The following is a 26,646-nucleotide window of genomic DNA, read 5'->3' as shown; positions in this document are numbered from 1 at the left end:
CATGTTCTCTTCCTCCCCTTTTCTGTCCCCCCTTCCCTGAGCTGACAAGCAATTCTAGGGTTCTTGCCTCACATTACCTCCAGGAGGTAGGTAAGGTAGCAGAGGATAACAGTAGCTAGATAACAGAGATGATAACCATTGGTAGACTAAAAACAGGTGACGAGATATACCTTGACTTGGTATTCTTGATTTTGTTAAATTTAATGTGTTTTTCCCAGGAGAGGGAGTGGAAATTCATTCTTCAAGGGAGTAGGTACATTCCAGAGGATCTGTTCAAATCCTGCCTCTGATTGGTTTGCTGCTCGGTTGAGCTTGGGCCACTCAACCTCCTGAAACATTGGCTTCCTTATTTGTAAGATGAGGAATCTGTCCTAGATTGCCTTGAGGATCCCTTCCAGTTCCAGTCCTGTGCCTGTGATATACATGTCCACACATGCATAGGAAAGACAGTAGAAATCGAGATTGGCTCTGATGAAGTCTTGCTAGTGATATTGAAAGCTTGTGGCTAGTGCTTAGCCCTTCTCTAAAAGATCTTCTCTATTATTGGAAGAATTAAATGCTCTCCTTTTTTTTATTTTTTAATTTTTAAAAATTATTTTATTTGGTCATTTCCATACAGTATTCACTGGAAACAAAGATCATTTTCTTTTCCTTCCCCCCCCCCCCCCCCACCACCTTTCCCATAGCCAATGTACGATTCCACTGGTTATCACATGTGTTCTTGATTCGAACCCATTTCCCTGTTGTTGGAATTTGCATTATAGTGTTCATTTAGAGTCTCTCCTCAGTCTTATCTCCTCCAACCCTGTAGTCAAGCAGTTGCTTTTCATCGGTGTTTTTACTCCCACAGTTTATCCTCTGCTTGTGGGTAGTATTTTTTAGACCCCTGCAGATTGTTCAGGGACATTGCATTGATACTAATGGAGAAGTCCATCACCTTCGATTGTACCACAATGTATCAGTCTCTGTGTACAATGTTTTTTTGGTTCTGCTCCTTTCGCTCTGCATCACTTCCTGGAGGTTGTTCCAGTCTCCATGGAATTCCTCCAGTTTATTAATCCTTTTAGCACAATAGTATTCCATCACCAACATATTCCACAATTTGTTCAGCCATTCCCCAATTGATGGGCATCCCCTCATTTTCCAATTTTTGGCCACCACAAAGAGCGCAGCTATGAATATTCTTGTACATGTCTTTTTCCTTATTATCTCTTTGGGGTACAAACCCAGCAGTGCTATAGCTGGATCAAAGAGCAGATAGTCTTTTATCACCCTTTGGGCATAGTAAATGCTCTCTTTTGAAAGTTACATTTTTCCTAGTTTTTTCCTAGTTTACATTAGTTATTGTTTGGGATCCTTTTTCCTGTTATCTGTTCTGTTTGGATCCATATGTTTCCCTATTTCATGCCCCCCAAATCAAAGTAAAGACTTTGAAAAGCCTGAGAGGTGGATCCTTTATTCATTCTTTGCCAGAGATGCTTGGAGAATGTTAAAGACTTTAAAAAAAAAAAAAAACCCTTACATTCCATCTTGGAATCAATACTGGATATTGGTTCCGAGGCAGAAGAGTGGTAAGGGCTAGGCAATGAGGGTTAAATGACTTGCCCAGGGTCACACAGCTAGGAAGTGTCTGAGGCCAGATTTGAACCTAGGCCTCCTGTCTCTGGGCCTGGCTCTCAATCCACTGAGCTACCCAGTTGTCCCTGAGAATATTAAAGATTTTTGAGAGTATAACAAGGACAGGCCTCTCTCTCTCTCTCTCTCTCTCTCTCTCTCTCTCTCTCTCTCTCTCTCTCTCTCTCTCTCTCTAGTACACACTATTCAAGTAATTCTTTAGTTAGTCTACATGTTAGAAATAGCTTTGTGCACACCAAATACCATAGGCAGTCTGGAAGAGAGATCATTTTATAATTTATAATTTGGCTCTGCTCTTCTGAAATTCATTTCCTAAGTGTAAGGCTACCAGGTATACTAGAATGTATAAAAACTACCCCCTGAGATCATGGTAGACTGGTCTCTCCAATGGATCTTGTAAACATAACCAACTTTGAAATTACAATAATTTGGGATACAATAAAAGGAAAAGAGAACAAAACCAATGATTGCTAGGTGCATTGACAAAAATCCAGTTAGGAGGCAGTCCCCTTTGGTATAAGAGTGCACATACAAAACAAATGCATTTAAACCCCACACAGTTCAAATCACTACATCCCAAAGTTCACTCTGGATCTTCTGGTGCAGCTTGTAATCTGTGGAAGCATCTTCATGGTGCCTTCTCCAAACAGTTCACTTTCTGGTTTTGGAGAGGTAGCATGTTTCTTAACCTAAAATTACTCTAAAAAGAATTTAAACTTTCCAATTTAGAATAATTATAGATTCCCTCCTGAAGAGGGTGTTGAAAAACACAGGGACCACTTAGGGATGCATGGCTGAGTTATGAGGTATATGAATCAATTGGCAAGAGAAATAAAAAATATTTTAAAAATCCAAATAAAAAACTAAGTTCTGGATGAAATATAGACTATCAAAGTCTCATGTGTAAAAATTCTAAGTAAAGGAAAAATAAATCCATAACAAGTCCTTGAATCAGGGCCCAATTAAAATTATTTAAGCAAGTATGCATTTACCCAATCAGTAGCCAGAACTTTAGAAAGTTTGCCACACCATGAAAGACAGAAAAGGAACTGGATTATAGGAGCCAGGTAGGAGCCAAATTTGAGATACTTGGTAGAATGTGGGACAAGGAAGACCTGCCTTTAACACATGTTAAACAGCCATAACCTTGAACCCCAAACAAGTTCAAGTCCTCTTGTCTTGGCTCAAAATTTTCATCAATCCCATTGGGATTGGTTGGTCTCTTGTAACTCGATTGGCACTATGCAGTTTAGCTTTGTGCTTCTTTGGCACTGTGCAATGGCTCTTTTTGTATTCTCTTGTCCTCGAATCAGACAGAATCATTAACCAAAGTCCCATAATTTTTTAAAACAATAAATGGCATCATTTTTATAGTCTTAAGTATTTTGGGTATGCATTGGCATTATAGCAAATATATTTTAAAGTTATATTTCTTTCAAAATCAAAAAAGTTGAAGAAAAACTCAATACTGGTGATGTGCTTCAAATACAAAAAGGTGAGAAAAAATAAAACTGAAATAGTGTATTGCAAATGCAAGCAAAAATGATAATAAAAGAATTTTAAAATTAAAAATATGTAGCTTATAGTCATTGACACTGTGTCAGCTAAGGAAAGGTGGAATACAAAGGTTTCTTCTCCCCATGTGGATCCATTTTCTCTTCAAACCTAGCCATGATCTACTGTGAGTGCAAGCAAATGATTTTCACAAAGTAACAGTTTTTTATAAAGAACAGTAGTACAGCATGTAATACACATTCAAAAAGTATCAGAGTCCCCAAAATTCACAATAGCAAACAAACCCACTATCACATTTCATATAATTTGCTGTATGACAAAAAAACACACCCTATGAACTGATGGATATTTGTCACAATTTTTACAGATGTAGCAAATCTTTCAACCTTGGCAAATATATTTTTAAACAAAGTAAAACTGATTTGGGTCTAGAACATCACCAAGAAATCTAGATTGTTCTGGTGGAAGTAAATTAAACTGAAAAGTTTTTTCAGGAGCTCTTTTTTTCTGCTTCTTGATTCATAGAAACACCTTGGTAGAAACATTTCTTTGTTTCTCTACCTTTTATACATCATTCTTTAAAATATAAATATTTAAAAAACTCATCCATACAGAAACCACTAGTTAATTAAAATTATTTCTGAAGACCCCTTAGAATCACCATTAAATTCTTAGCTTATTAAATTCTCTAAAGGTTGTTAGCCAGGTTGAGTCTATCCATCATCTATGTGACCACTAACAAATGAAAAAATGGGATAAAAAACTGCTTATGGGCTTTTACAATATTTTACAATATTTTGTTCAGTAGCCTTAGGGGAAAGGTAAGAGAATATATCTTTTTTTTTTTAATATATTTTATTTGATCATTTCCAAGCATTATTCGTTAAAGACATAGATCATTTTCTTTTCCTCCCCCCCACCCCCCATAGCCGACGCATAAGTCCACTGGGCATTAGATGTTTTCTTGATTTGAACCCATTGCTTTGTTGATAATATTTGCATTAGAGTGTTCATTTAGAGTCTATCCTCTGTCATGTCCCCTCAACCTCTGTATTCAGGCAGTTGCTTTTTCTCGGTGTTTCCACTCCCATAGTTTATCCTTTGCTTATGAATGGTGTTTTTTTCTCCTGGATCCCTGCAAGTTGTTCAGGGACATTACACCGCCACTAATGGAGAAGTCCATTACGTTCGATTATACCACAGTGTATTAGTCTCTGTGTACAATGTTCTCCTGGTTCTGCTCCTCTCGCTCTGCATCACTTCCTGGAGGTTGTTCTAGTCTCCATGGAACTCCTCCACTTTATTATTCCTTCTAGCACAATAGTATTCCATCACCAACATATACCACAGTTTGTTCAGCCATTCCCCAATTGATGGGCATCCCCTCGTTTTCCAGTTTTGGGCCACCACAAAGAGCACAGCTATGAATATTTTTGTACAAGTCTTTGTGTCCATTATCTCTTTGGGGTACAGACCCAGCAGTGCTATGGCTGGGTCAAAGGGTAGATATTCTTTTGTCGCCCTTTGGGCATAGTTCCAAATTGCCCTCCAGAATGGTTGGATCAGTTCGAGAATATATCTTAATAGTTAAAACACAGTAGATTAAAATGATTCAGTGTAACAAAACAGTATCGAATATATTAATATATGAAATTAAACAACAAAATTAAATCTTAAACAAAACAATCAGCAAAATACAATAAAATACAGAGACTTTTATAAAACATTGGAGTCTGAAAAGCGTCAAAAATTTAACTTCCAGTCTCTTTAAAGTTCCTTTTTGTTGTTGTTGCTGAGATTCCTTTTGTCAGTACTGTGGAATCTCCCATAGTGTGGGAGAACATGGGTTTTAGGAATCTCAAACTGGGCACGCCCAAATGGCAAGGAAGATGAATTTCTCACCTGAATCTCAGATAAGATAAGTAAAAGGATCAGTGTACTCATGAATGGTAGAAGCTGTTTGAAATAGGTAATGCACTGCTCTTTCATAAAATACACCATGCTTGTAATCAACTTTCTGTTTGGAAGAGCCTCTTCCTTCTCCTCATCTCTCTCCCATCCCCCAGGTACCCTGCCACGTGAAGGCTAATTGTTGCCTTAGGAAAGACCACCTCAGTGTTTTACCATCTGCCCTGCCTCCTATCTTCTTGGTGGCAGCAATCAGCAATAGCAGTAGGGTTAAGGGTATGTTGGAGGTCGATTTTAGGAGCAGATTTGCTGGGGCCCAGGGCTAGGGCTGGGCCAGGTGAGCGATCTGGGTCGAGAAGGTCAGGAGGAAGCAGTATCATCAATGCCAGAGTCAGCAACGAGGAATGAAGGAGGAATGAGGAACTAAGGAGGAACAAGGAATCAAGGACTCAAGCAGTTGGGTGAGAGAAGCAGTTTATCTCTTCTTCGCCAAGAGTTCCCTGGCTAAAAATAGCCTGGCCAGTAGGGAGAGTAAGCAACAGGGTAAAAAGTAGGAAAAGAAAAATGCAGCAGCTCCAAAGAGAACTAGAGTTTGTGAGAGTGGGTGGGGTGTGCAAAAAGCCTTGGCTGGAGAAATGTGGCTTAAAAAAAATTATCTAGGCTATCTAAAAAAAAATTTGAGAGTTTCTCGTCCCTTCATGGTTGCGAACTGTAAAATTAAATCTTTAATAAAATATTATACTTTAAGAGATTTATTAATGATCATTAGAAATCAAGGAATAAAGGAGATACAAAATAAAGACCACGTGCCCATGACTGATCAACCAGTTCAAACACCCGCCTTATCACCACGAAGCTCGGGACAGGAAGTAAGGAGCTGGGATCTTCCATGTCCCCACCTAGTATCCCCTATCTATAGGAAATACATAATGACAGGAAGTCTGTGGGCTCCTGGGAATGTAGTTCTTTTTTAGGGTAACAGATTTTCAATTATACAAATGAGAACTGAACCCAGGTCGAGTATCATAGGTTCCATCCTAGTTCTCCTGCTTATTACTTTTTTTTTTAAACCCCATACTTTCTCTCATAGAGTCAGTACTGTGTATTTGCTCCAAGGCAGAGGGGTGGTAAGGGCTATGCAGTGGGGGTTAAGTGACTTGCCCAGGGTCACACAGCTGGGAAGTGTCTGCGGTCAGATTTGAACCTAGGACCTCCTGTCTCTAGGCCTGACTCTCAATCCACTGAGCCACCCAGTTGCCCCCTCTACTTCTTATTTCTTGAGGGACTTTGCCTCTTAATTATTCCTTCCCTTTCCTCTCACTTCTCCTTTCCTGGTTCCTTCTCCTGCCTCTATCCCTACCCCTGCTTCTTCCTTGCTCTCCTAAGATGAAGGTGAGAAATCAAGTTTGGGCATAGAAATTGGGCAATGTTTATATTGGAGAAGATAATATGTAATGGGTGAGGGAGGAGAAAGGAACAAATTAGTTTCCATATATTTCAAGGGCTGTCTGGTAGAGGGGAATTAGCCTTATTCTGCTTCACCCTCAGGGCAGAGCTCAGAGGAGAGGATGGAATTGTGGTAAAGGAGATTTTCCCTTGTTGTAAGGAAAACTTCTTTACAATAAGAATTTTGTACAAGTGAAATGTACCGTTTGGGGCTTTGGATTCCTCCCTCTTTGGAAGAATTCAGGCATAAACCAAATGTGACCCCTTATTGAGGAGATGCCTTCAGGATTTATCCTGAGGTCACCAATTGATTTCTATAAGCTTTGACATTCTGTGTCTTTCTCTACCTAAAAAGAGATTTTGCATCCTGAGCATTCCCCTGGATTAGAATTTGAGGCCACATTTGGGAGAGAAATAGAATGAATTTAATGAGGTAGGTGGGGAAATAAATTCTGTGTTGGTTCTGTCATTTATTTATTTATTTACCCATCTATCTATCTATCTACCTATCTATCTATCTATCTATCTGTTCATTTATTTATTTATTTATTTACTTTTTATTTATTCATTCATTCATTCATTCATTCATTCATTCATTTATTCATTCATTCATTTATTCATTCATTTATTTATTTATTTTCCGGGTGAGGCTTTGGGGAAATAACAGTGATACTGGTAGAAATCATTCTGCCTGGGTGTTCTGGGTTTTATTGAAATGCTTGTCTCTTTGAAGGGAAAGTAGGACAGGATAGCTGAAGATATTTTTTGCCTGTGATGCTAGCAGAAGAGGCTCATTTGGTATGTAACATTGTACACAAAATAAAGATTCTTTTTCCATGTGATCAGTCATTTAGACTCTAAGTGCCTTGAGAGAAGGCATTAATTGTGCCTTATTTTCTTTTACCTCTTGTAGAATCTAGCACAATGAAAAGGGAGTAAAATCTTTGTTGAATTAAATGATGTGAATTATTGGTGTTTTTGCAACTATTTGTTATCTATCTCATTTAATAAAAAGTGATGGAAAGGTACCTGGGTTCATTTATGGCCTTAGATACTTCTTAGATGTATGACCCTGGGCAAATCATTTAACTGTTTGCCTAGCTCTTGTTTGCCCTTCTGCCCTTAGAATTGTTTCTAGGACAGAAAGTAAAGGTTAAAAAAAAAAGTTGGAGTCCTTCAAACTCTTGTATCATTTTGCTACCCCTTCTTGCCTAGGGGTTTCACTTTCATTGGGAGTTCTAGGTTTTAGCCCTGGGCTGGTTGTTGCTGGAGATAGATTTTGGCAAACTTTTTTTTGGCAGACCAGATGATGTATACATGTATTCTGTGTAAATGAAGGAGCTTTTAATGAATCAAAATGTGTTTATGAAATACTCAACCCAGGTGGTGAGATTAATATTAATAAACCCTTGAAGGGAAGACACCAACTGGACTGAACTCATGGAGGAAATCATACCCCCTACCCTTGAAGTACCCAGAAGGGGTACTGTATGTGAGTGATGCCACGCTTTGTGGCACTGCATACAGTGCTCCTCTCACTGACCACCAATGAAAGAGGTTCCCCTTCCAGAGGTGCAGTGGGGGCCGAATAAATGGCTTCAGGGGACTGCAGTTTGGGGACCCCTGTTTTAGAGTCAGTGTCTTCTGGATTTGAGTCTTCTTGTAACCACAGTAGCTTTTGTAGAGTGAGTGAGATTCCTTTTTTGTTTGCTCATTCTTTCAGTCTACTTTCTCAATGTTGGACTTAGTGTTAGAGCTGGGTTCTGTGTTCTTCTAAAGGGAAGATCTGGCCTTTGCTTCCTTCTTTGGATATTGAGTGTTATTTTAGACTCTGAAGGGATACCTCTGGCTGAGAATCTATAAGCTTTCAGTGTCCCCAAAGAGGTTTGACATATTGGTCTAATCACTGCCCTGCCTCCACTGGGAAGTTTTGCTGATTCTGAACAACAGAACTACAGACTTCCTTTTGGTCTAGGATTTCTGCCCTGGTTATTGTTCTGTAGGCTTCAAGTTGGGCTAGAAGCTAGAATTGAGACCCTGCTCTGCTCCTGGGGTCTGAGCTATAATATCACCTCTATTTGCTTTTATTTTGTTTTTATTTTTTAAAAAACCCTTACCTTACGTCTTGGAGTCAATACTGTATATTGGTTCCAAGGCAGAAGAGTGGTGAGGGCTAGGCAATGGGGGTTAAGTGACCTGCCACATAGCTAGGAAGTGTCTGAGGGCAGATTTGAACCCAGGACCTCCCATCTCTAGGCCTGTCTCTCAATTCACTGAGCCACCCAGCTGCCCCCACCTCTACTTGCTTTTAAACTTCTTCTTCTCCCGTAAAATGCCTAAGACCTGTGGCTCCTCCTAGAATTGCCACCCCTGGGAGCAGGCTTATCCTGTATCCATGATCTGGAATTGATTAGTATGCAGCAAAGCTCTTATCACTGCAGTGCCCCTGAATGGGTGTGGGATCTCACCTCTCACTCTAGTACAATAGCCTTTACCCTATGTGCTAGACTGGCCTCTATGTGACACATTTCTGGTCAGAACTGTATCCACAGATCTCTCTGGTATGTCTTTTTATGCCAAACCGGGCTAGAAGAATGACTCACTAAGACTTTTTCTTAGATTTCCCTATTAGGATTTGGTCTAGGGCATTTTTTATGTCTGTTTGGAGGGATTTTATGGGGATAATTTTCCATATACTTCTTTTTGCTACTCTTTTATCTACGTTCCCTTCCTCTTATTAATATCTTTTCACATGCCTTGGACTCCTTTCAGCTGTGCTCGTTGAAATCCCCATCTTCTTTCAAGGACTTGCTCAGGGATCATTTCTTCCATGGTGTGTTGGAGATCATGAGCTCTAGCCTTACCATTTTTTAGTTAAAGAAGCATACTTAGAGGAGTGAAGTGACTTCCCAAAAATTATATTGTAGTGACAGAGCCAAGACTGACTTCGGCCTCTAGATTATCAGGCCAGTAAGCCAAATTACTTCTATACTTAAAAAGCAGTGGTGTGAATGGTGTTTATATACAAGGCTCCTTTTGGTCATGCCCACCATATGCAGCTTTTTACAATGGAAATACTGTCAGGTTGCCCTGCTGTGACATCTTGGGCAAGTTTAAATGGGAATAAGACACAAGGTATGACCTAGTAACACAAAAGTGAGAGTGAGCTTGGGAAGGAGGATATCCAAAGATGGGATCATGTTAGTTTTTTGTAAACTGAAAAATGTAATGTGTGTCTTAATCCCTACAAGTTGTCAGGCCCACTGTGGATGCCTATATATAAACTGGAGGGGCATTTTGTCTTTGCTAAATGTTCTAGATTATTTAAATTCTGTTTGGGGTAAATGGCTATTTTTATTATTTTCTGACATCATTTTTCCCTTCCGTATATTTTTTCACTTAGAGCATTAGTGCATTGGAGCCAGGATTCTGTACTGCAAACTGAAAATACACTTTTCTCCCTTGTGTCATATTTAAATCTACTCCCTTTCTGCACAACAAGACTCTGACCTGCTTAGATCCTTTCCCACTCAGTTTCAATAGATGCCTTGCCCTTCAGAATCATCACATAGGACAGAGTCTTTGAGCTAAGTCATTGTTTAGCTATTAGGCATGACATAGGGAGGCATTATTCCATCAGAAAAGGCATTGAGGAGCAGATAGGTAGTTTAGTGGCTAGAGAGCCAGGTCTAGAGTTGGGAGGACCTGGATTCAAGTCTCAGCTCAGACATTTCCTAACTATGTGACCCTGGACAAGTCACTTGACCTGGATTGCCTAACTTTTGCTACTCTTCTGTCTTTGAATTCATACTAAGACAGAGTATAAGGGTTTAAAAAGAGAGAGGAGGGTTGGGAGAGAGAGAGAGAGACAGAGAGAGAGAGAGAGGGACAGAGAGACATTGAACCATGGATCTGAGTACTAAAATCCTGGCTCCTCTGTCTTGCCCCAAGAGGGCTTTCAGTACTACCAGGTTTTCAGACCTAGTTGGTTTAAGTTGTTGTTTAAGGAAAAAGCAGGACAGAGATTTAGCTCTTATTACAGACTTTCTTATGGTATTACAAGATATTTCTGTACTTTTTTTTTTTAATAAGGACTACCCCATAAAGAATTTTCTTTGAAGATTTCTCCTTCCTTTGGGCAATTTTTTTGTAACAGAAATCTTTTGACAATTTGTGAAGAGGTAGTTTCCTAGGAATTACAGAATTTGAGAATTGGAAGGGGACTACAGAGTGATTGACTTCAACCTTTACCTTATCAGCAGTCTGCTCTTTGAGGACTTCTGTCTCAAATGATTATGGAAACCTTGCTGAAGACTTCTATTGGATGTTGGGGGTGAGGAGAGAGACTTGTTACTTTTCAAGGTGGCTTCTTTCTTACCTAGGACCTCCCGTCTCTAGGACTGGTTCTCAATCCACTGAGCTACCCAGCTGCCCCCCCCCCTTTTTTTTTAAACCCTTACCTTCCATCTTGGAGTCAATACTGTGTATTGGCTCCAAGGCAGAAGAGTGGTAAGGGCTAGGCAATGGGGGTCAAGTGACTTGCTCAGGGTCACACAGCTAGGAAGTGGCTGAGCTACCCAGCTGCTAAAAAGCTATAAGATAGCTTTTATGGTTCAGGAGGGTTTTCTTTTTTTCTTTTTTTGAGATAAAATTTGCTTCACTGCAGTTTTTATTCACAGATCCTAATTCTTCAGTTTGTAACTAAGTAAAATTAGTTTGAAGTAAAAATCCAAGAAAAGAGCTAGTAGCAAAACTTAGGATGTGTGATGTTTGTACACAAATTTCCAGAGTTTTAGAAATCAAAGGAATTAGAGATTCTGATGCAAGTAGATCAATTTGATCTCTGAGGTGTCACCTAGTCTTGGGAGTGTGAAACTCATGACTGAATGGATGTACCTTTATCAAGAGAAAGAGGATAGATAGAAGAGGGAGCAGGATAGTATTGTATATCAAGAAAGTATAGTTATTGTGAGAGACTTAAATATTGATGCAATATGATGACCCAGGACAATTCTGAGGGACTTATAATAAAGAATGCTATCTACCTCCAAAGAAAGAGCTGTTGGATGGAAGAATATGATTTATCACTTGTTTATTTGGGCATATGTTTGGGGGCTTTAGTTTTATAAGATCACTCACAAAAATGAACAACATGGAAATATTTTTTGTGTAATAATACATGTATAACCCAGATCGAATTGCCTGCCAGTACTTAGGAAAATGTGTGTGGAAATTTATTAAATGTAATTGATAAAAAAATATGTATGTAAATTATATTAAAAAGTATAGTTGTCAGGAAATTTAGGGGTAGAGGGATTGACATGAATGATAGAGTACTTGGGTAAATGTCAAAGGTGGCAGAGACAGAGAGGATAATTTTGTCCTTGTAGTATACAATAGACCATCTGGCCAGAAATAGGAAATAGATGAGAAGTTTGGGGAAAAGATCATAAGCCTGGCACAGAAGGATGAGTTTTCAGCCAAAAGCAGAGGAACTAATAACTTAGTGAGAGTTTCACCCCGCAAAAGCTAGAGAAACCAACAAGGAAAAAAAAAATTTTTTTTACCTTGTTCTTAACAAGGGGAAACTGATTACTGGAGTGGAAATGATGGGAACTTTGGGGGCAGTTAATCATGCCATCATAAAGTTGATGATGGGGGAAAGGAAATCTAGGGTCTAACATACATCCTAGATTTTTGGGAAAACATTTCAGTGAATTCAGAAGAAAGGTAGGATTCTTATTTTCTAAAATGCTTCAATCAAGAACTCAAGCTAGGAGACAATGGGAGTTCCTCTAGAATGAAATTCTGAAAACCTAAAAGGAAATAATTTCACTGAGGAGGAAGAAAATGAGATTTGTCAGAAGAGATCATCATGAGTACCCAGGAAATGTTGTTAACCAACTTAGATTAAAAAAAGAAAAAAACATACAGAAGGTAGGCTCAAGGTAGCAGGTGAATATGAGTGGACAGTCTTATAAAGATCTTTTCTAAGCTCAGACTAAGCCAAAACTGTAAGGAAAGCCAAGGATAAGAAAAAGGAGATTTTTTAAAAGTTAAATTTGAGGAGAAAAATGATCAGAAATGTGTTGACTTTCTTTTGGGGGTAGAAGGGACAATTATATTTGAAAATTGAGAAGAAACAGCTCTCAATGTGCATTTTATTTCTTGTTTCCTCTGTAAAGGAGAATGCTCTTTACGATTGAAATGATAAGATAAAAATGATTGGCAGACATTTTCTACCTAAGATAAGAAGGTGATAAGAAGAGACCTAGTTGACCTTTATGAATTCAAACCTCCTGGCCCAGATGAACTATAGTTTCATATCCCGAAAGAATTGGCAGATGTAATTGCTGTGTTATTGTCAATGATATTTGTGATATTTTGGAGAATAGACAAAGTGTCACAGGATTGGAGAAAGGCAGATGTGCAAATTTACAAAAAAGAGATGAGAACAGAGACTGTATACTATAGGCCAGTGAGCTTGACTTCGGTTCTCTGGGAAGTTTCAAGAAGGATTACCAAAAAAGTGGTTGGTGATTATCTAAGAAAGGAAAGTGGCGATTTCAAGACCAGGTTCTTGTTAGTCTAATTTAATTTCCTTTTTTGAAGGGATGGCTCAACTAGTAGTTGAAAGGAATGACTTTAAATAAAGGGATTTGCCTTGGTTTTAGCTCAGTTAAAAACAAACAACTAAGTATATATCTTAGTATTCTTTTTTTTTAAATTTGGTCAATTTCAAATAATAGTATTCTTATGGAGAAGATAGATATAGATTATGGATTTGAAACTGACTAGGCTCAGAGTTAGCTGTTCAGTGTCAATGTGACAGGAGGTCTCTGGTGAAGTGCCCCCAGAACGTGTCCTTTTTAACATTTTTAGCAGTGATTTAAATAAAGGCATAGATGGTATGTTTATTACAGTTGCAAATGATACAAAGTTAGGAAAGACATCTAAAACAGGAACTGCCAGAGAATTCAAAAGGATTTTCACTGACTAAAGCATTAGATCAAATCTAATTCAGTAGGAATAAATATAAAATCAGTAGGAGAAATGAAATTAAATTCAGCAGGAAGAAGTGTAAAATCTTGCACTTAGGGGAAACATGGCATCACAGCACTTATTCTGAAAAAGATCTTTGGGTTTTATTGGATTGTAAATTCAGTATCAGTCATGGTGTGATATGGCATCAAAAAAGCTAATTAGATCTTGTATTATATTGAAGGGTACTAGGTGGCATCTGGGGATAGGATGGTGATAGTCACATTAGGATGCTTTATTCTCCACAGACTCTTCATTTGGAGTATTGTTCATTTCTGGGCACCATGGCTTAAGACGGATGTTGATAAAATGGAGGAGGGTCCAGGATGATGAAGAACCTTGAGTATAAATGATATAAAGATCATTTGAAGGAATCATAGATTCATATAGAATTTGAAGGGCTATCTTGTGGAGAAATTGGGAAAGTGGTTGGGTTTGGCCCCTTAAGGGCAGAACCCACAATATTGGTAGGTTGAAGTTGTAAATAGGCCAATTTAGGCTGGACATAAAGAAAACCTTTTAAAAAATTGTTTAGAGTTGTCTAGAAGTGAAATGTGCTATTTCAGGAGATAGTGGGTTCCTTTTCCTTGGAGCTCTTCAAACTGGCAATGAATGACCATTTATCAGGGGTGTGATAGTAGAGATTCCTTTCCTGTATGATATTAACTAGATAGCTGATTGTTCCTTTCAACTCTCACATTTAGTGATTCTGTGATTCTAGGCATCAATTCTAGCCCTTGAAAGTAAGATCTCTCCTGGAAGATTGTTATTCTTAAGACATAAGCTATTGTGGGGCATTTGGGTAGCACAGTCATCAAGAGTCCCAGGCTTGGAGTTCAAGAGGAATTGAGTTTAAACCTGGTCCCAGATATTTCCTAGGTGTGTGAGTGCAAATCACTTAATCTCCATTGCCTAGCTCTTACTGCTCTTCTGTCTTAGAATTGGTACTTAATATCAATTTTGAGACAGAAAAAGACCTAAGTTGCTGGGGGTAATTAGACTATGCAATGGGTAGAGTGTAGGATTTAGGAGTCAAGATGACCTGAATTCAGATTTTATCCATATCAATATCCATAAAATTGGGATAATAGCACCTCTCTCATGAGGTTATTGTGAGGATCAAATGAGAAATGTTTCATAAGTGCTAACTAGTTGTTTTTTTTTAAAGAAATTTAATTAATAATGGAACCAGCTGTTCCTATATTAGTTAGAATATATGAATAACTTTATGAATAACTCAGACCCTCTGAGTTTGTCCAGAAGTCCTTAAACACCTCTGTATAGGGGATTCTTTCTAGAGGAATTGCTCAAGGTTACTCACAGTGAACAAGGTGAAAATAAAACACAAATGTTATGGTCCCTGACTTAGTTCTTTTAGTCACTGTACTCCTTGTACCCCTTGTGAAGGTGAAAGTGTTCTTCAGTGACTAATAGAAAGGATCAGATTTACTGAATCATTAGAAGGGCTCTCTCTTTGGGCCTGGCTTGTAGACAAGAGCATGCAGATGTTTTGTGTGTTTTCTAGACACAGTTATTTACTTATACTTTTTCAGCCTGGAAGAGATGAGATAGTTTTCTGATACTGAACTATGTGGGACATTCAAATTGCTTTAATGCTCAATGGATATCTCAGTTTCTTGGAGGGCAGAGGAGATGAAATGAAATTACTAGTTTTGGGTGGGGGTGAATGGTGAGTGCCCTATGTGAAGGAGGACATTTCTCACTGCATTTCCTTAGTCATAGGACTCTGAATCTGAAGCACCTAAATTTAGCTTGAGTTCCTGTTGAAAGCATCATTTTTTTCTTAGGAGAACGGAAAACCTTTTTGTGTATCCTGCTCTATGAGGCCAATAGGGAAGCAGGAGGAGGTGAGGTTGCTATGGAGATGGGAGCTGTGTGCAAGGGGAGAGCAGCAGGGTTTAGAATTCCAGGAAGGAAGAGGGAGTGATGTCATCAGATTCCATGGACCAGCCCAGGAACCCCTGTGAGGTTGGTGGGGAGTTGGGTGTGTGTGTGGGGTGGGGATGGTGCAGGACCCGGGTGGGGGTGTGTGCGGGGGTGGGGGGATGACACTAGGGGAATTCAGGTTTAGAAATTTTAGTTGAAGCAAAAAAGGCTGGTTGTTAGCATTGTGATTATCTGCAGTGTTGCCTGATTTTTTTCTGCCTAAAAATATTCTATTTCTTTGCTTAATAACAATGTAAATTTAGATATGAGGTATCTTTGTGTCTCTGTTTTTTGTGCATGGGTATGTGTGCATAAATTTTGGTTATAGTTGCCTTTGTACAGCAACTGTTCTGATTCTCTATTGGGATGCTTTATAAATGCCTTTTTACAATGATGATATCTTTGCATATGTAAAACAATCTTGTTATGAAACCATCCAGGTAACACCACACCCCTACCTTGGATATTGAAATAGTTTTCCTCCCAGCAAAAATTTAACCCGATAATCCTGCATTATTGTGTGTGTGTGGGGGGAGGGGAGCCTGAAGGAGGGGGAAGGGGAAGGAGAGAGAAAGAAAGAAAATTGAGGGTTGAGGGTAGAGGGCATATCTGCTTTTATAAATATATAGGATAACTGTAAAGTAAGGAAATGGATTTTCTGAAAGACTACCAGAATATATGTATCCAAATGGGTACTGACTTTGCAGTTGGTTAGGTGACAATAGCACTGATAATTGATACTACCATTGTTACTTAAAACATTTTGGAATTGACTTCAACAGCCATGAGCCAGATAAGAAAACCAACCATATTACTTTATAATTGTACCTTACAGTTTTTATCTTATTTTTTGAGATCTTTGAACCACTCATCAGGAACATTGAATTTGGCCGTTTCCCAAAAATCCAATCCACTAATTTGCTACCTTTAAATATTAGAAAGAGTATGCTACAGTCAATGAAGGCATTTCATTTAAGAGGAATTCCACACTTGTTTTGAACAATAGCAACATATATGAACTTAATGTTCCAAGAAGACCGCTTTGGTAGTGACAGCACTCATTTGGATGGATTAATCCAGGTACTTAAAAAAAAGTGGCATCCTCTCATTGTCACACATTTATAAAGGAGCATGTCCATTTCACCCCTAATTCTCTATATGCTTATACAAAGAATTATTTTTCTGAAGGACACCAAGTTCTCAGAGATTTCTAGATAAGTCTTAGGCTCAGTCTTTGCAAGTAGGCTTTTTCTTCATCTATTCTCACCTAATTTGGGTTTCTACCAGGGCTCTTGGCATTTTTCTCCCTCCATATCATCTCGGAAAGTATCTTTTGCTTGAAAGATGGCAATAGTTTGGAATATCAAAAGAGAAAATTGGCAAGGAAAGTTAAAGAGCTAATGCAGAATGTAGGGGCTGTAGAAGTTATTGTCCCTTTGTGGTAATTTATCTATGGAAATTTTAAAGTTAATGTCCATAAAATAATAGTTCAAGTACATTGTGGTATATTTGAAAGAAACAAATAAAATACCCAGTATTAAAATCTCTATAACTTTAAAAATCTTGCCTTCATCTGAAGGTCTTATTGCTACTATTGAACAATAAGAGGTCCTAGATTCACAGATTTATTTAATATGGGGATTCTTTCCAGATGGCTCCCTTTTGTCTTTTTATTCTTGTGTATTTTTCTATCTGTAGGTTCTCTACAAAAGAGCCATCCAATGTGCTGGAAGCTCATTTGATTCTTTTTTCATTTTGTGGGCATCAGAGGAATTTTTAGGCTATCTAATTGGCCATCCTTTGTACCTGACATGAAAGGCCTTCTCTATTCTCATCAGACATCTCCTTTTCAGTAGCCATTCTACCCTTGTATGTACAGGTCATGCTTGGAAATAGGCCTCCTTCTCACTCCTTGTGCTCATTATTATCCTTTTGAATCTCCTTCAGTTCTCATTTTTGGACCCTGTGGTGTTTCAAGCTTTGGAAGCCTATAGTTTCATTTTTGGTAGTACACTTAGGTGGGAATGATGGGCCTTTGTACTTTGCAGCTTGGGATCATTGAAAATACTGTGCAGTTTCACAGATACAATTTAGCCCTTTCTCTTGCTCCTCTGTTTTGGGCCCAGGTCATTGCCAAACTGCAATGACCTTGCCAGGTAGATGGGAAAGCACTAATTGTTAGTTATTGTGAAATATATTGTGATTTCTACTCCTTTCCTTCAGATGCGAAATTGAATTGGGGAGAGAGTGGCATAGTGGGAGGACTACTGATTCTCTCTGGAATAAGGAAGGAGTGGCACAATAGTGAAGTTTGAGGCTAAATCTGGGAATTTGGATGCCTGCTCTTTGTTGGGTGGCTCAGCCTCTCACAGGAGGGTTGGGGACATTCAGACAGACTTGTGTGGCACTAGACTACAACAGCTGAGGCAGGAAATGTGATGAGCTATATACGGCTCTGAGACAGAAGCATTGGCAGTCCAGATAATTAGAAATCCTTTTTGAGCTGTCAAGAAAATGGACTTTAATGGGTAAAAAAAAGGGGGATTCTAGCACAAGACAGTACATGCTCATTTGTATTTACATGCAATTTACTAGGTTACTGTGAAATATTAATGGGAGGAAATGGACAAGAGTCACCCCAGAGCAGCAAAGAAGGGAGGGATGGGCCCTCTTTTTCCCATTGAAAGCAGCATCCACATAATAGTATCAGAGGGCCATCTAAGTAACAAAGTTTTGAACAATTTATATATATATATATATATATATATACACATATATACATATATATATGTATATATTTATATTTGAGCACTTTAGATGCCTAGGATTTTGTTGTGTTTCTTTCCTTTACTGACATATTAACATAAGATGCTGTTGCTCTATAATGTGAAAAGAGGGTCTATGAGTTGCTGTGACTGAAAAATTTAACATCATTCCCATGAGACTTACTTGATATTGACTGTCTCTGATGCCAATATTGCTGGCCTCTGGTCACATGGCATTGGAGAACTAACTCTTCAAGGTCCTATTGGACTGCTAAGGTTTAGAGTATGAGCACAGTTATCAGTTTAGTCTCTTGGGGGCACTTAGGGTCTCCTTTATACCATGGGGAGGCCTCAGAGTAGGACTAGTGAAAGATCTGTAGGGAGCTATCTGAAGCTTTATCTTCAATCATTTATATAAACGTATCATCTATCTATCTATCTATCTTATTATTATTATTATTATTATTATTATTATTATTATTATTATTATTATACCCTTACCTTCCATCTTGGAATCAATACTTTGTATTGGTTCCAAGGCAGAAGAGTGGTAAGGGCTAGGCAATGGGGGTCAAGTGACTTGCCCAGGGTCACACAGTTGGGAAGTATCTGAGGCCAGATTTGAACCTAGGATCTCCCTCTCTAGGCTCTCAATCCACTCTCAATCATACCCAGCTGCCCCCTATTTACGTATTTTTAAAAACTAAAAACAGTTAAATCTAGTTTGATCTACCATTTTATGGGCTGGATTAATAACTTCCATTTGGTCACTCAGTGAAACTGTTCATATTCATCAGTGTAGGCAGATGATTTGATCTTGATCTTATTGATAATTGTGCTCTCATTGGAATTATTTACTTAACTGCTAGCTTCCCTCAGCACTTGAAAAAAAGTGATATTAAAGCCTGGCAAAGTGATTAATTTTGTCAATGTTTAATCTTTTTTTCCTTTCCTGTTTAAGTCCTTTAAATCTGCTAAATTTCCTATTGAGAACCACATTTTTCAGTGAATTGAAGCAATCATTTTTTTGAGTCTCAGAACTAGGTCTGATTTTGCTGATGACGACTAGCAGGTTCCAGATTGCTTTGATCCCATATTTCTCTTGGTCTTTCCATTCTGTAATAGATATATGCACTATATTTAGCTTTGCACTAGCAATAAGATTCAGAACAGAAATGAACCTTCAACATCATCTAGTCAGCTCTCTAGTTAGGTTGATTTTTACCCAAACCCTAAACTTGACCTAATAGAAATTTCTTTTTTTTTTGAGCTCTAAGAGACAGTATGCAAATATGAGAATCTCTTTAAATAAACATGGTTTATAAAAGGCTGACACATTTGGTTGTACATAGAGTATCTGTACTTTAACTAAGAAACCTGGGAAAAAATGAGGATTCTAAAGAAGCTCAGTCCTTGTTTTTAGGGAGCTTACAAATCTAGTAGAGAGGAATAAGATATACACAAAATACAACTTATCAGTGAGCATTTATTATTCAATAAATTGAAGCTATAGAAGTTGAAAAAAGGAAGAGATCAGCATGGACTAGAGTTATATAGAAGCTTTTATGGAAGAAGGCAGACTTTATTATTAAGGGCTGAAAACACAAATGCAGACTGAAAGAGAAGAGAGTTCCTGCCCTTTGGGAGCTTGCATTGTGTGGGGGAAGGATCATAGTATGCATAAAAGGGAGCTGGAAAGTATGTTGTGTCTATTGAGAGGGTGAGGTACAATCAGAGAAAGTTTGGAGCAGAGCTAAGAGAGAATTAAGCATGGATGGCCAAGACACTTAAATTACTGGAGGAAAGGCATCTCCAGTATCGAAAGACTTGGGATGGAGGTAGAAAAGTCCAGAGAGACAGTAGCAGAGCAGAAAAGAGAATTTTTTTTTTTGACAAAAGTTTTTGCCATGACGATGTCCCATTTTTAGTATGGGAGGATTTCAACAGCCATACATAATGATTGTGATGAGAATGATGATGATGATGATAATTCCATCCAGCTCTGCAGTCCTGTCATTAGCGTATGGACTTATGGTGGAGGCTTTTGATGATTGAGAAGAAAGAACCGAGAAGATTCAATAGGACATTCTGGTAATAAATCAAAATGTGTTCTTTGACTTTGTTGAAACCTTTGCACATCAGGTTTTTGTCTGCTGTTAACTTAAAGTATAAAATTAAAATTTATCTAGTATGACCATTCAGGTTGGGGAAATGTGTCTAGCAAGGGTAAGCAATATTTAGTGTAATTTACAAATGAAGATCCTAGCAACGAAAGAAGAGAAATATCTGGAAAAGGGATAGTGCTAAGGAATTTGGAAGTTAGTAAGGAGAAGACCTTCAAAATGTATGTAATCAAAGAGGTATTCCTTCCATTTTATTATTTACTCTTTGGGTTGAATGTATTTGTTTCTGGGATATTGTCACTCCAATTCAAAGTTCCACTGCAGCCATCAGTTAAGAGAGAAGATTTACTTTTAAAGAGATATTGCCCGCTTGGTTCTTTCAATCTGTGACTGATAGGAACTGAATTGGGTTTTAGTTTTGTGCCACAATTTTCAATTTGTGTCACAAATGAGGTTACTTTGCTTTGGGATAAAGAGGCAGTCTTTGCATGCTCAAATTGAGGACCCTCTTTCCATGCCAGCCACAAGAACTCTTTTCTCCATCCTGTTATTGGAGGCACCAGAGATTCATTTTCCCTCTTTGATCCCCTTTTTGGTGCTACTGAAATCATCTGTACTATATATTATTTAGGAAAAGAATGGGGATGGATAGGTGGGAGAGGTGTATTTGTTTTACTTTTGGGATTGCTTCTGGCAGACATACTTTCTTACTGGTCTAAAATGGATTATAGTGGGATTTAATAAGGGAGCATTGTTAGAAATAATTCTTAGGTTCTGTAGTAATATTTGTGTTTTGGTGATATATTTTGAGTTAAATAGGCTTTAATGAGCTGGTCTAGGAATCAAGCCATTATTTATTACTCTGTTTCCATATGAAAATACAGTTTTAAGAGACAACCAATCTACAAATAAGCTTTTATCATACAACCCATTCATAAATGGGGTTCTTATTGTAGAAGCACAGACTTGTGAATTGGAGGATGGGAAGGACCAGTCTCCTGTCCAAAGGAAGAAGTCTCATAATTTTTGCTTGCCTCTAGTGAGACCTTAGTGTTTATCACCAAAAAGTTACCGTGTCAAGGCCAGCTGAGGTTAATTTAGATTTGAGTAGGTCTCTTGGACTTGAGAGTATTTGAAGTACTGAAAGGAACTGGGCACTAAAAAGATGTTCTGGGAAAATGTCTGACTTTTTTTTAGGTCATCAGCTTCTATGATCTGCTATTTTAGTATTTTAGTATTTTAGGTTCTAAGTTAAGAAGTGGAAGATGTAGAAGATCCCAGCAACTTATTGCAGAAGACTTCCATTAGGAATGGAGTTGAGGAAAAGCTGTCTTTTTTTTTTTTAAACAAGTTTATTTTTTTAATCCCTCAAGATATTTCTATATAATCTAGCAAAATGAATTCCCACATTTGCCACATCAGAAAATGTATATTTCTTGGGGGCAGCTGAGTAGTTCAGTGAATTGAGAGTCAGGCCTAGAGATGGGAGGTCCTAGGTTCAAATATAACCTCAGACATCTCCCAGCTGTGTGACCCTGGGCAAGTCACTTGACCCCCATTGCCTAGCCCTTACCATTCTTCTGCCTTGGAACCAATACCCAGTATTGATTCCAAGATGGAAGGTAAGGGTTTAAAAAAAGAGAAAAAAATATATATTTCTTTCTGTATTTTAAATTCATCACCTCTGTGTGATGATTCATCATCATTTCTTTTTTTTTTGGATTTGTGATTTTAAAAATGATTTGATTAGAGTTCTGAAATTTTTCAGTTTTTCTCTATTATGTTATTGTGTAAGTTGTTCTTTTAGTTTTGTTCTCCCCTTTCTGCATCAGTTTATAAAGGTTTCCCTTTACAGTTTACTATGAAATTGTCTATTTTATCATTTGTTATGAAGCAAAACTCATTTCATTCATATATCATAGTTTGTTTAGCCATTCCCCAACTGGTGGTGGATACTCCCTTAATTTCTAGGTTTGGCTACCATAAAAGGAGCTGCCATAAATATTTTACACATACAAACTTTTCCCCTCTTTCTTTGAGTTACAGATGATTATTGATAGTTTAGATTTTTTCCCTTTTACATCTACTTGTTCATATTTATTGACCAGTTATATTTATTTACCTAAATTTTTTAATTTAATTAATTTAGAATATTTTTCCATGGTTACATGATTCATATTCTTTCCTTCCCTGCCTCCTCGCCTCCCATAGCCAACGAGCAGTTCCACTGGGTTTTACATGTGTCATTGATCTAGACCTATTTCCATATTATTAATATTTGCATTAGAGTGATCATTTAGAGTCCACATCCCCAATCATATCCCTATTGACCCATGTGATCAAGCAGTTGTTGCTTTTTTCTGTTGTTCTACTCTTACAGTTCTTTCTCTGGATGTGAATGGGGTTCTTTCTTATAAGTCCCTCTGAATTGTCCTGGATCATTGCATTGCTGCTAGTAGAGAAGTCCATTACATTTGATTGTGCCATAGTGTATCAGTCTCTGTGTATAATGTTCTCCTGGTTCTGCTCCTCTCACTCTGCATCAATTCCTGGAGGTCATTCCAGTTCACATGGAATTCTTCCAGTTTATTATTCCTTTGAACACAATGATATTCCATCACCAACATATACCACAATTTGTTCAGCCATTCCCCAATTGAAGGGCATCCCTTAATTTTCCAGTTTTTTTGCTACCACAAAGAGTGGGGTTATAAATATTTTTCTACAAGTCTTTTTCCTTATTATCTCTTTGGGGTATAAACCCAGCAGTGCTATGGCTGGATCAAAACCTTGCCCATTTATCAATTGGGGAATGGCTTGATTTTTTTGTACAATTGATTTAGCTCCTTATAAATTTTGAGTAATTAGACCTTTGTTGGAAATAGACCTTTGTTGGAAATTTTTGTTATAAAATTTTTTTTCCTGAATTTGTTGCTTCCCTTCTAAATTTGATTGCATTGGTTTTATTTGCACAAAACCTTTTTTGACCAGTTATCTTTTGAGGAGATCAGTGTTGTATATTTAAGATTTAGCACTAAGCTGCCTTTTAAAGGTTTTTTTTTTGGTGAGTAATAGAAGGAATCTGGATGGTAGTGGAATCTAGTACTTTTTACTTTTCCAGATGACTAGAGTTTTTTTTTTTCCTAGACAGTTAACAGTTTGTTGTATGCCAGAGCTTCAAATGTTGATAGCTACAGACAGTGGTAATTCCTGACTGGTAAAGCTATGAGATATTGCAAGGAGTATGATGATCCATAAATAAGCATACATATTTTCTGTGCATATACCTGTGTTTCAAACATAGATTTATTACTATTTTCATATGTGCATATAGATTATTATTAATAATGCAAACTAGTAAAACATTTTTGCTTTAAAAAAAACTTGTTTTCTCAATCAATGGATTCTAATAGTGTAATTGCTTTTATGTGTTTGAGATCCTTTGGCTTTTTTTTTAAACATTTGAAATGAATCCTTATTTCAAGGTCAGGAACAATTGCAGTAGCGATTATACATGTTGGTTTATGTTTATCTTCTCTCTAGGTTCTTTGAACTCTATAGGCTGAGAGCAACTCACATTGCTATTAAGCTCGAGTGGCTGAGATGCCTTTTGTTGTCCTTCTTTTCCAGAGCCAGATGATACATGATGGGAACCATGTACAGTGTGAGTTTCTGCATGTGATAGCATTGGTGGTAGTGCAGGCATTCCTCCTCTTCTTTGACTTTTGCTTCCCATTACAAAAGTAGGCTTCTCCAGCACTTGGAGGAAGGGAATTCTATGCCTTGGGGAGCTTAGTTATCTTCAGACTTTTCCTTTAACAGCTTGCATGCATGCAAACGAAAGGGAACATTGTCAGCCAGAGAGAGTAGCTTCTATATGATCCGCAGCTTCATGATTTACCATCTTTTGCTTCCTTTCCTTCTCTCTGTCTGATAATTTGAGGGTAGTTGGAAAATTGCCCTGGGTTTGTCTTGGTTTAACAGATTAAGCAGATTCTGGAAAGAGCTCTAGTTTGGGGACTCAGGAGAGACTCAGGAGAGACACAGTTCCACTCCTAGTTCTCCCTCTGATGGGCTGTGCAAGCGTCCTTACTGGCAATGAATTATCCTCATCTGCAGCTGGAGGGGGCTCTACTAGAGAATATCTGAGGTCCCTCCCAGCCCTGAGTCAGCAATTGATTTTTGAACATTCAGTGAAGCTTTTCTCTCTCTCTCTCTCTTTTTTTAGGGCCTTTGCTGCCAAAAAAGGTTTTTTTCTTCTTGTTTAGCTAGCTAGTGCATTTTCAGCCCCAGGCAACTAACTATTTTGTTTCTTTTCAGACCTCCACAAGGAGTAAACGGGAGATAAACTAGCCAGTGTCTGAGGCATCAGTAGAAGGAGCCCCAATAGTTAGTCAGGAAGTGGAGCCTCAAGGTTATGTTCTTCACCACTTGAATCTCAGTCAGCCATCAGTTATTGTTACCGTATGCCAGGCACTATGCTATGCAGGGGGGATATAAAGAAAGCAAATGACCTGCTCTTTGCTCTTGAGGAACTCCAGTTTTAGTGGAAACTATTTTCAAATTGTAGATCTAAGATATAGACAGGGTGAGCAGAAGACAATTTCAAGAGTGGAGACACAAGGGAGAGGATCAAGAGAGAAGGCTGATTTTGATTTGAATAGTAAAGTAAGCTAGGAGGCAGTGGTGAGGAGAGGAAAGCATTCTAGGAATAGAAACAACTGGGGAAAAGGCACAGCCAAGAGATGGACAGCTCTTATCTTTAAAATGGGGATCCTGGAATTGTCTATCTCAAACAGGTATTGCCTGTTGAAAAGTGCTTTGTCTGCCAGAAGTTCTGTTATTATTGTTGCTATAGAAATCTGGCAAGAAAGTTTTCCCTATGGACCTTCCTCTCATAGATTTCATTTCCATTATGACTCTGTCCACTGTGTAAGATTTGTGACTAGTCTAGTGCATTCCAGTTCTACTTTTGTACTGAAAAGTAGAACTCTTTATTAGGGGTCTTTTCAGAAACAATTTTTCTTTTTTGCAAAACCTTGAGGGAAACAACAGTTCCTATCTCCCTCATTGGCCTTAGTTGCAGGAACATGGGTAACCTTTAGGCCAGACAAAGACATATATTTAATTAAAAGTCTTCCCACTTAGGAGTTGTAACTCTTTCTGGTTGGTCTCTCACCTTAGACCTTACTTGTAGACTTCATAACCCAAATGGCATACTGTCTTCTGGTCAGCAGTTTCTTCCCAGAATACCCAATCTAGTTCCTATGGCATAATGGTTTTATGGAAAGGAAACTGAATTTAGAGTCAAGGGCCTAATCTCCTGAGCCTCCATTTTCCCATCATAAAAGGAGTTTGACCAGATGATATCCAGCACTAGACCATATGAAGGCCTTTCAGTGTATCTCAGACTGTTATTCTTTCCATCATGATGCCTTGTGGTATATGTGAGTCAATTTTGGCCATTGCTTTAAGGTATGCCACCATCATCTGGGGGGTTTACCTATTTAGACCAGGCCTCTAGTTCTATTTTAAAATCTTAACCTCAAAGTCTTAAATTTCAGAGGATCTTAGAGTCATTAATCTAACCTTTACCTGAAACATGAAACTCTATATGTAACATTCCTGTATAACCTCAGTTCAGATACTTTCAAATGATAGGAAACACTCCAGTTTTCCAGGTTGCTCATTCTGTTTTAGGATACCTCTGATTGGTAGGTTGTTCTTATACTAATTAGTAATCTTTCCAGTGTTGCTCTGTTTCCTCATTCATTTATTTTGAGCTCCGGAGCAGACCTAATTAGACTAGGTTGTTTCTAGACATGCAGAGCCATTCTGATGTATTAGGGTTGTGTCAGGTTTTCAGTTTGAATTTTCACATTGTGTTCTGCAATGAGTGTAGTATTCTAATTCCTTTCTAGAATATACACAGCTGTGGCTGCCAGCAGTGCACCTGATTTCCTATAGCCTCTCCAACATTCATCATTTTTCCTTTTTGTCATCCCCCCCCCTTATCCCCCCCCCCCATGAGTATAAGGAATCTGAATTGCCTTAATTTGTATTCCTTTAAATAAGTAGTGATTTGGAAAATTTTTTCATGTGACCCCAAGAGAACCTGGGTTTCTTCCTTTAAAGGTAGTTTATATTTTATCTGGAGAAACCAAGCTTTAGAGGGGGTCAACAGCCTTCAAGTGTTTGAGGAATAAATTACTTTGTCTTTAATATGTATATATTTTCTCTCCTGATATATAAATTCCTTACTGGTG

At 38.1% G+C, this 26,646-nt stretch overlaps 1 protein-coding gene across 39 annotated transcripts in view; it reads left to right on the top strand.

Moving 5' to 3' along the window:
- The window catches only part of RBFOX2 (RNA binding fox-1 homolog 2), a 344,250-nt gene that overhangs the window by 84,098 nt on the left and 233,506 nt on the right, over positions 1–26,646 (top strand). For 5 of the 39 annotated variants that reach the window (XM_056798868.1, XM_056798856.1, XM_056798858.1 and 2 more), the window contains exon 1: positions 15,432–15,534. The exons of 28 other annotated variants lie outside the window; for them this stretch is intronic. In XM_056798868.1, coding sequence (XP_056654846.1) covers positions 15,493–15,534 — 42 coding nt within the window. In that variant the 5' untranslated portion in view covers positions 15,432–15,492. Of the gene's footprint in view, positions 1–15,364; positions 15,535–23,928; positions 24,045–26,646 lie in introns of those variants that run through there. 6 more of the 39 variants (XM_056798853.1, XM_056798865.1, XM_056798860.1 and 3 more) reach the window with 6 other exon arrangements.

Source organism: Monodelphis domestica, chromosome 5, assembly GCF_027887165.1.
Source record: "Monodelphis domestica isolate mMonDom1 chromosome 5, mMonDom1.pri, whole genome shotgun sequence".
NCBI classification, from domain to species: domain Eukaryota; kingdom Metazoa; phylum Chordata; class Mammalia; order Didelphimorphia; family Didelphidae; genus Monodelphis; species Monodelphis domestica.
This window is presented reverse-complemented; position numbering and strand designations above follow the sequence as displayed.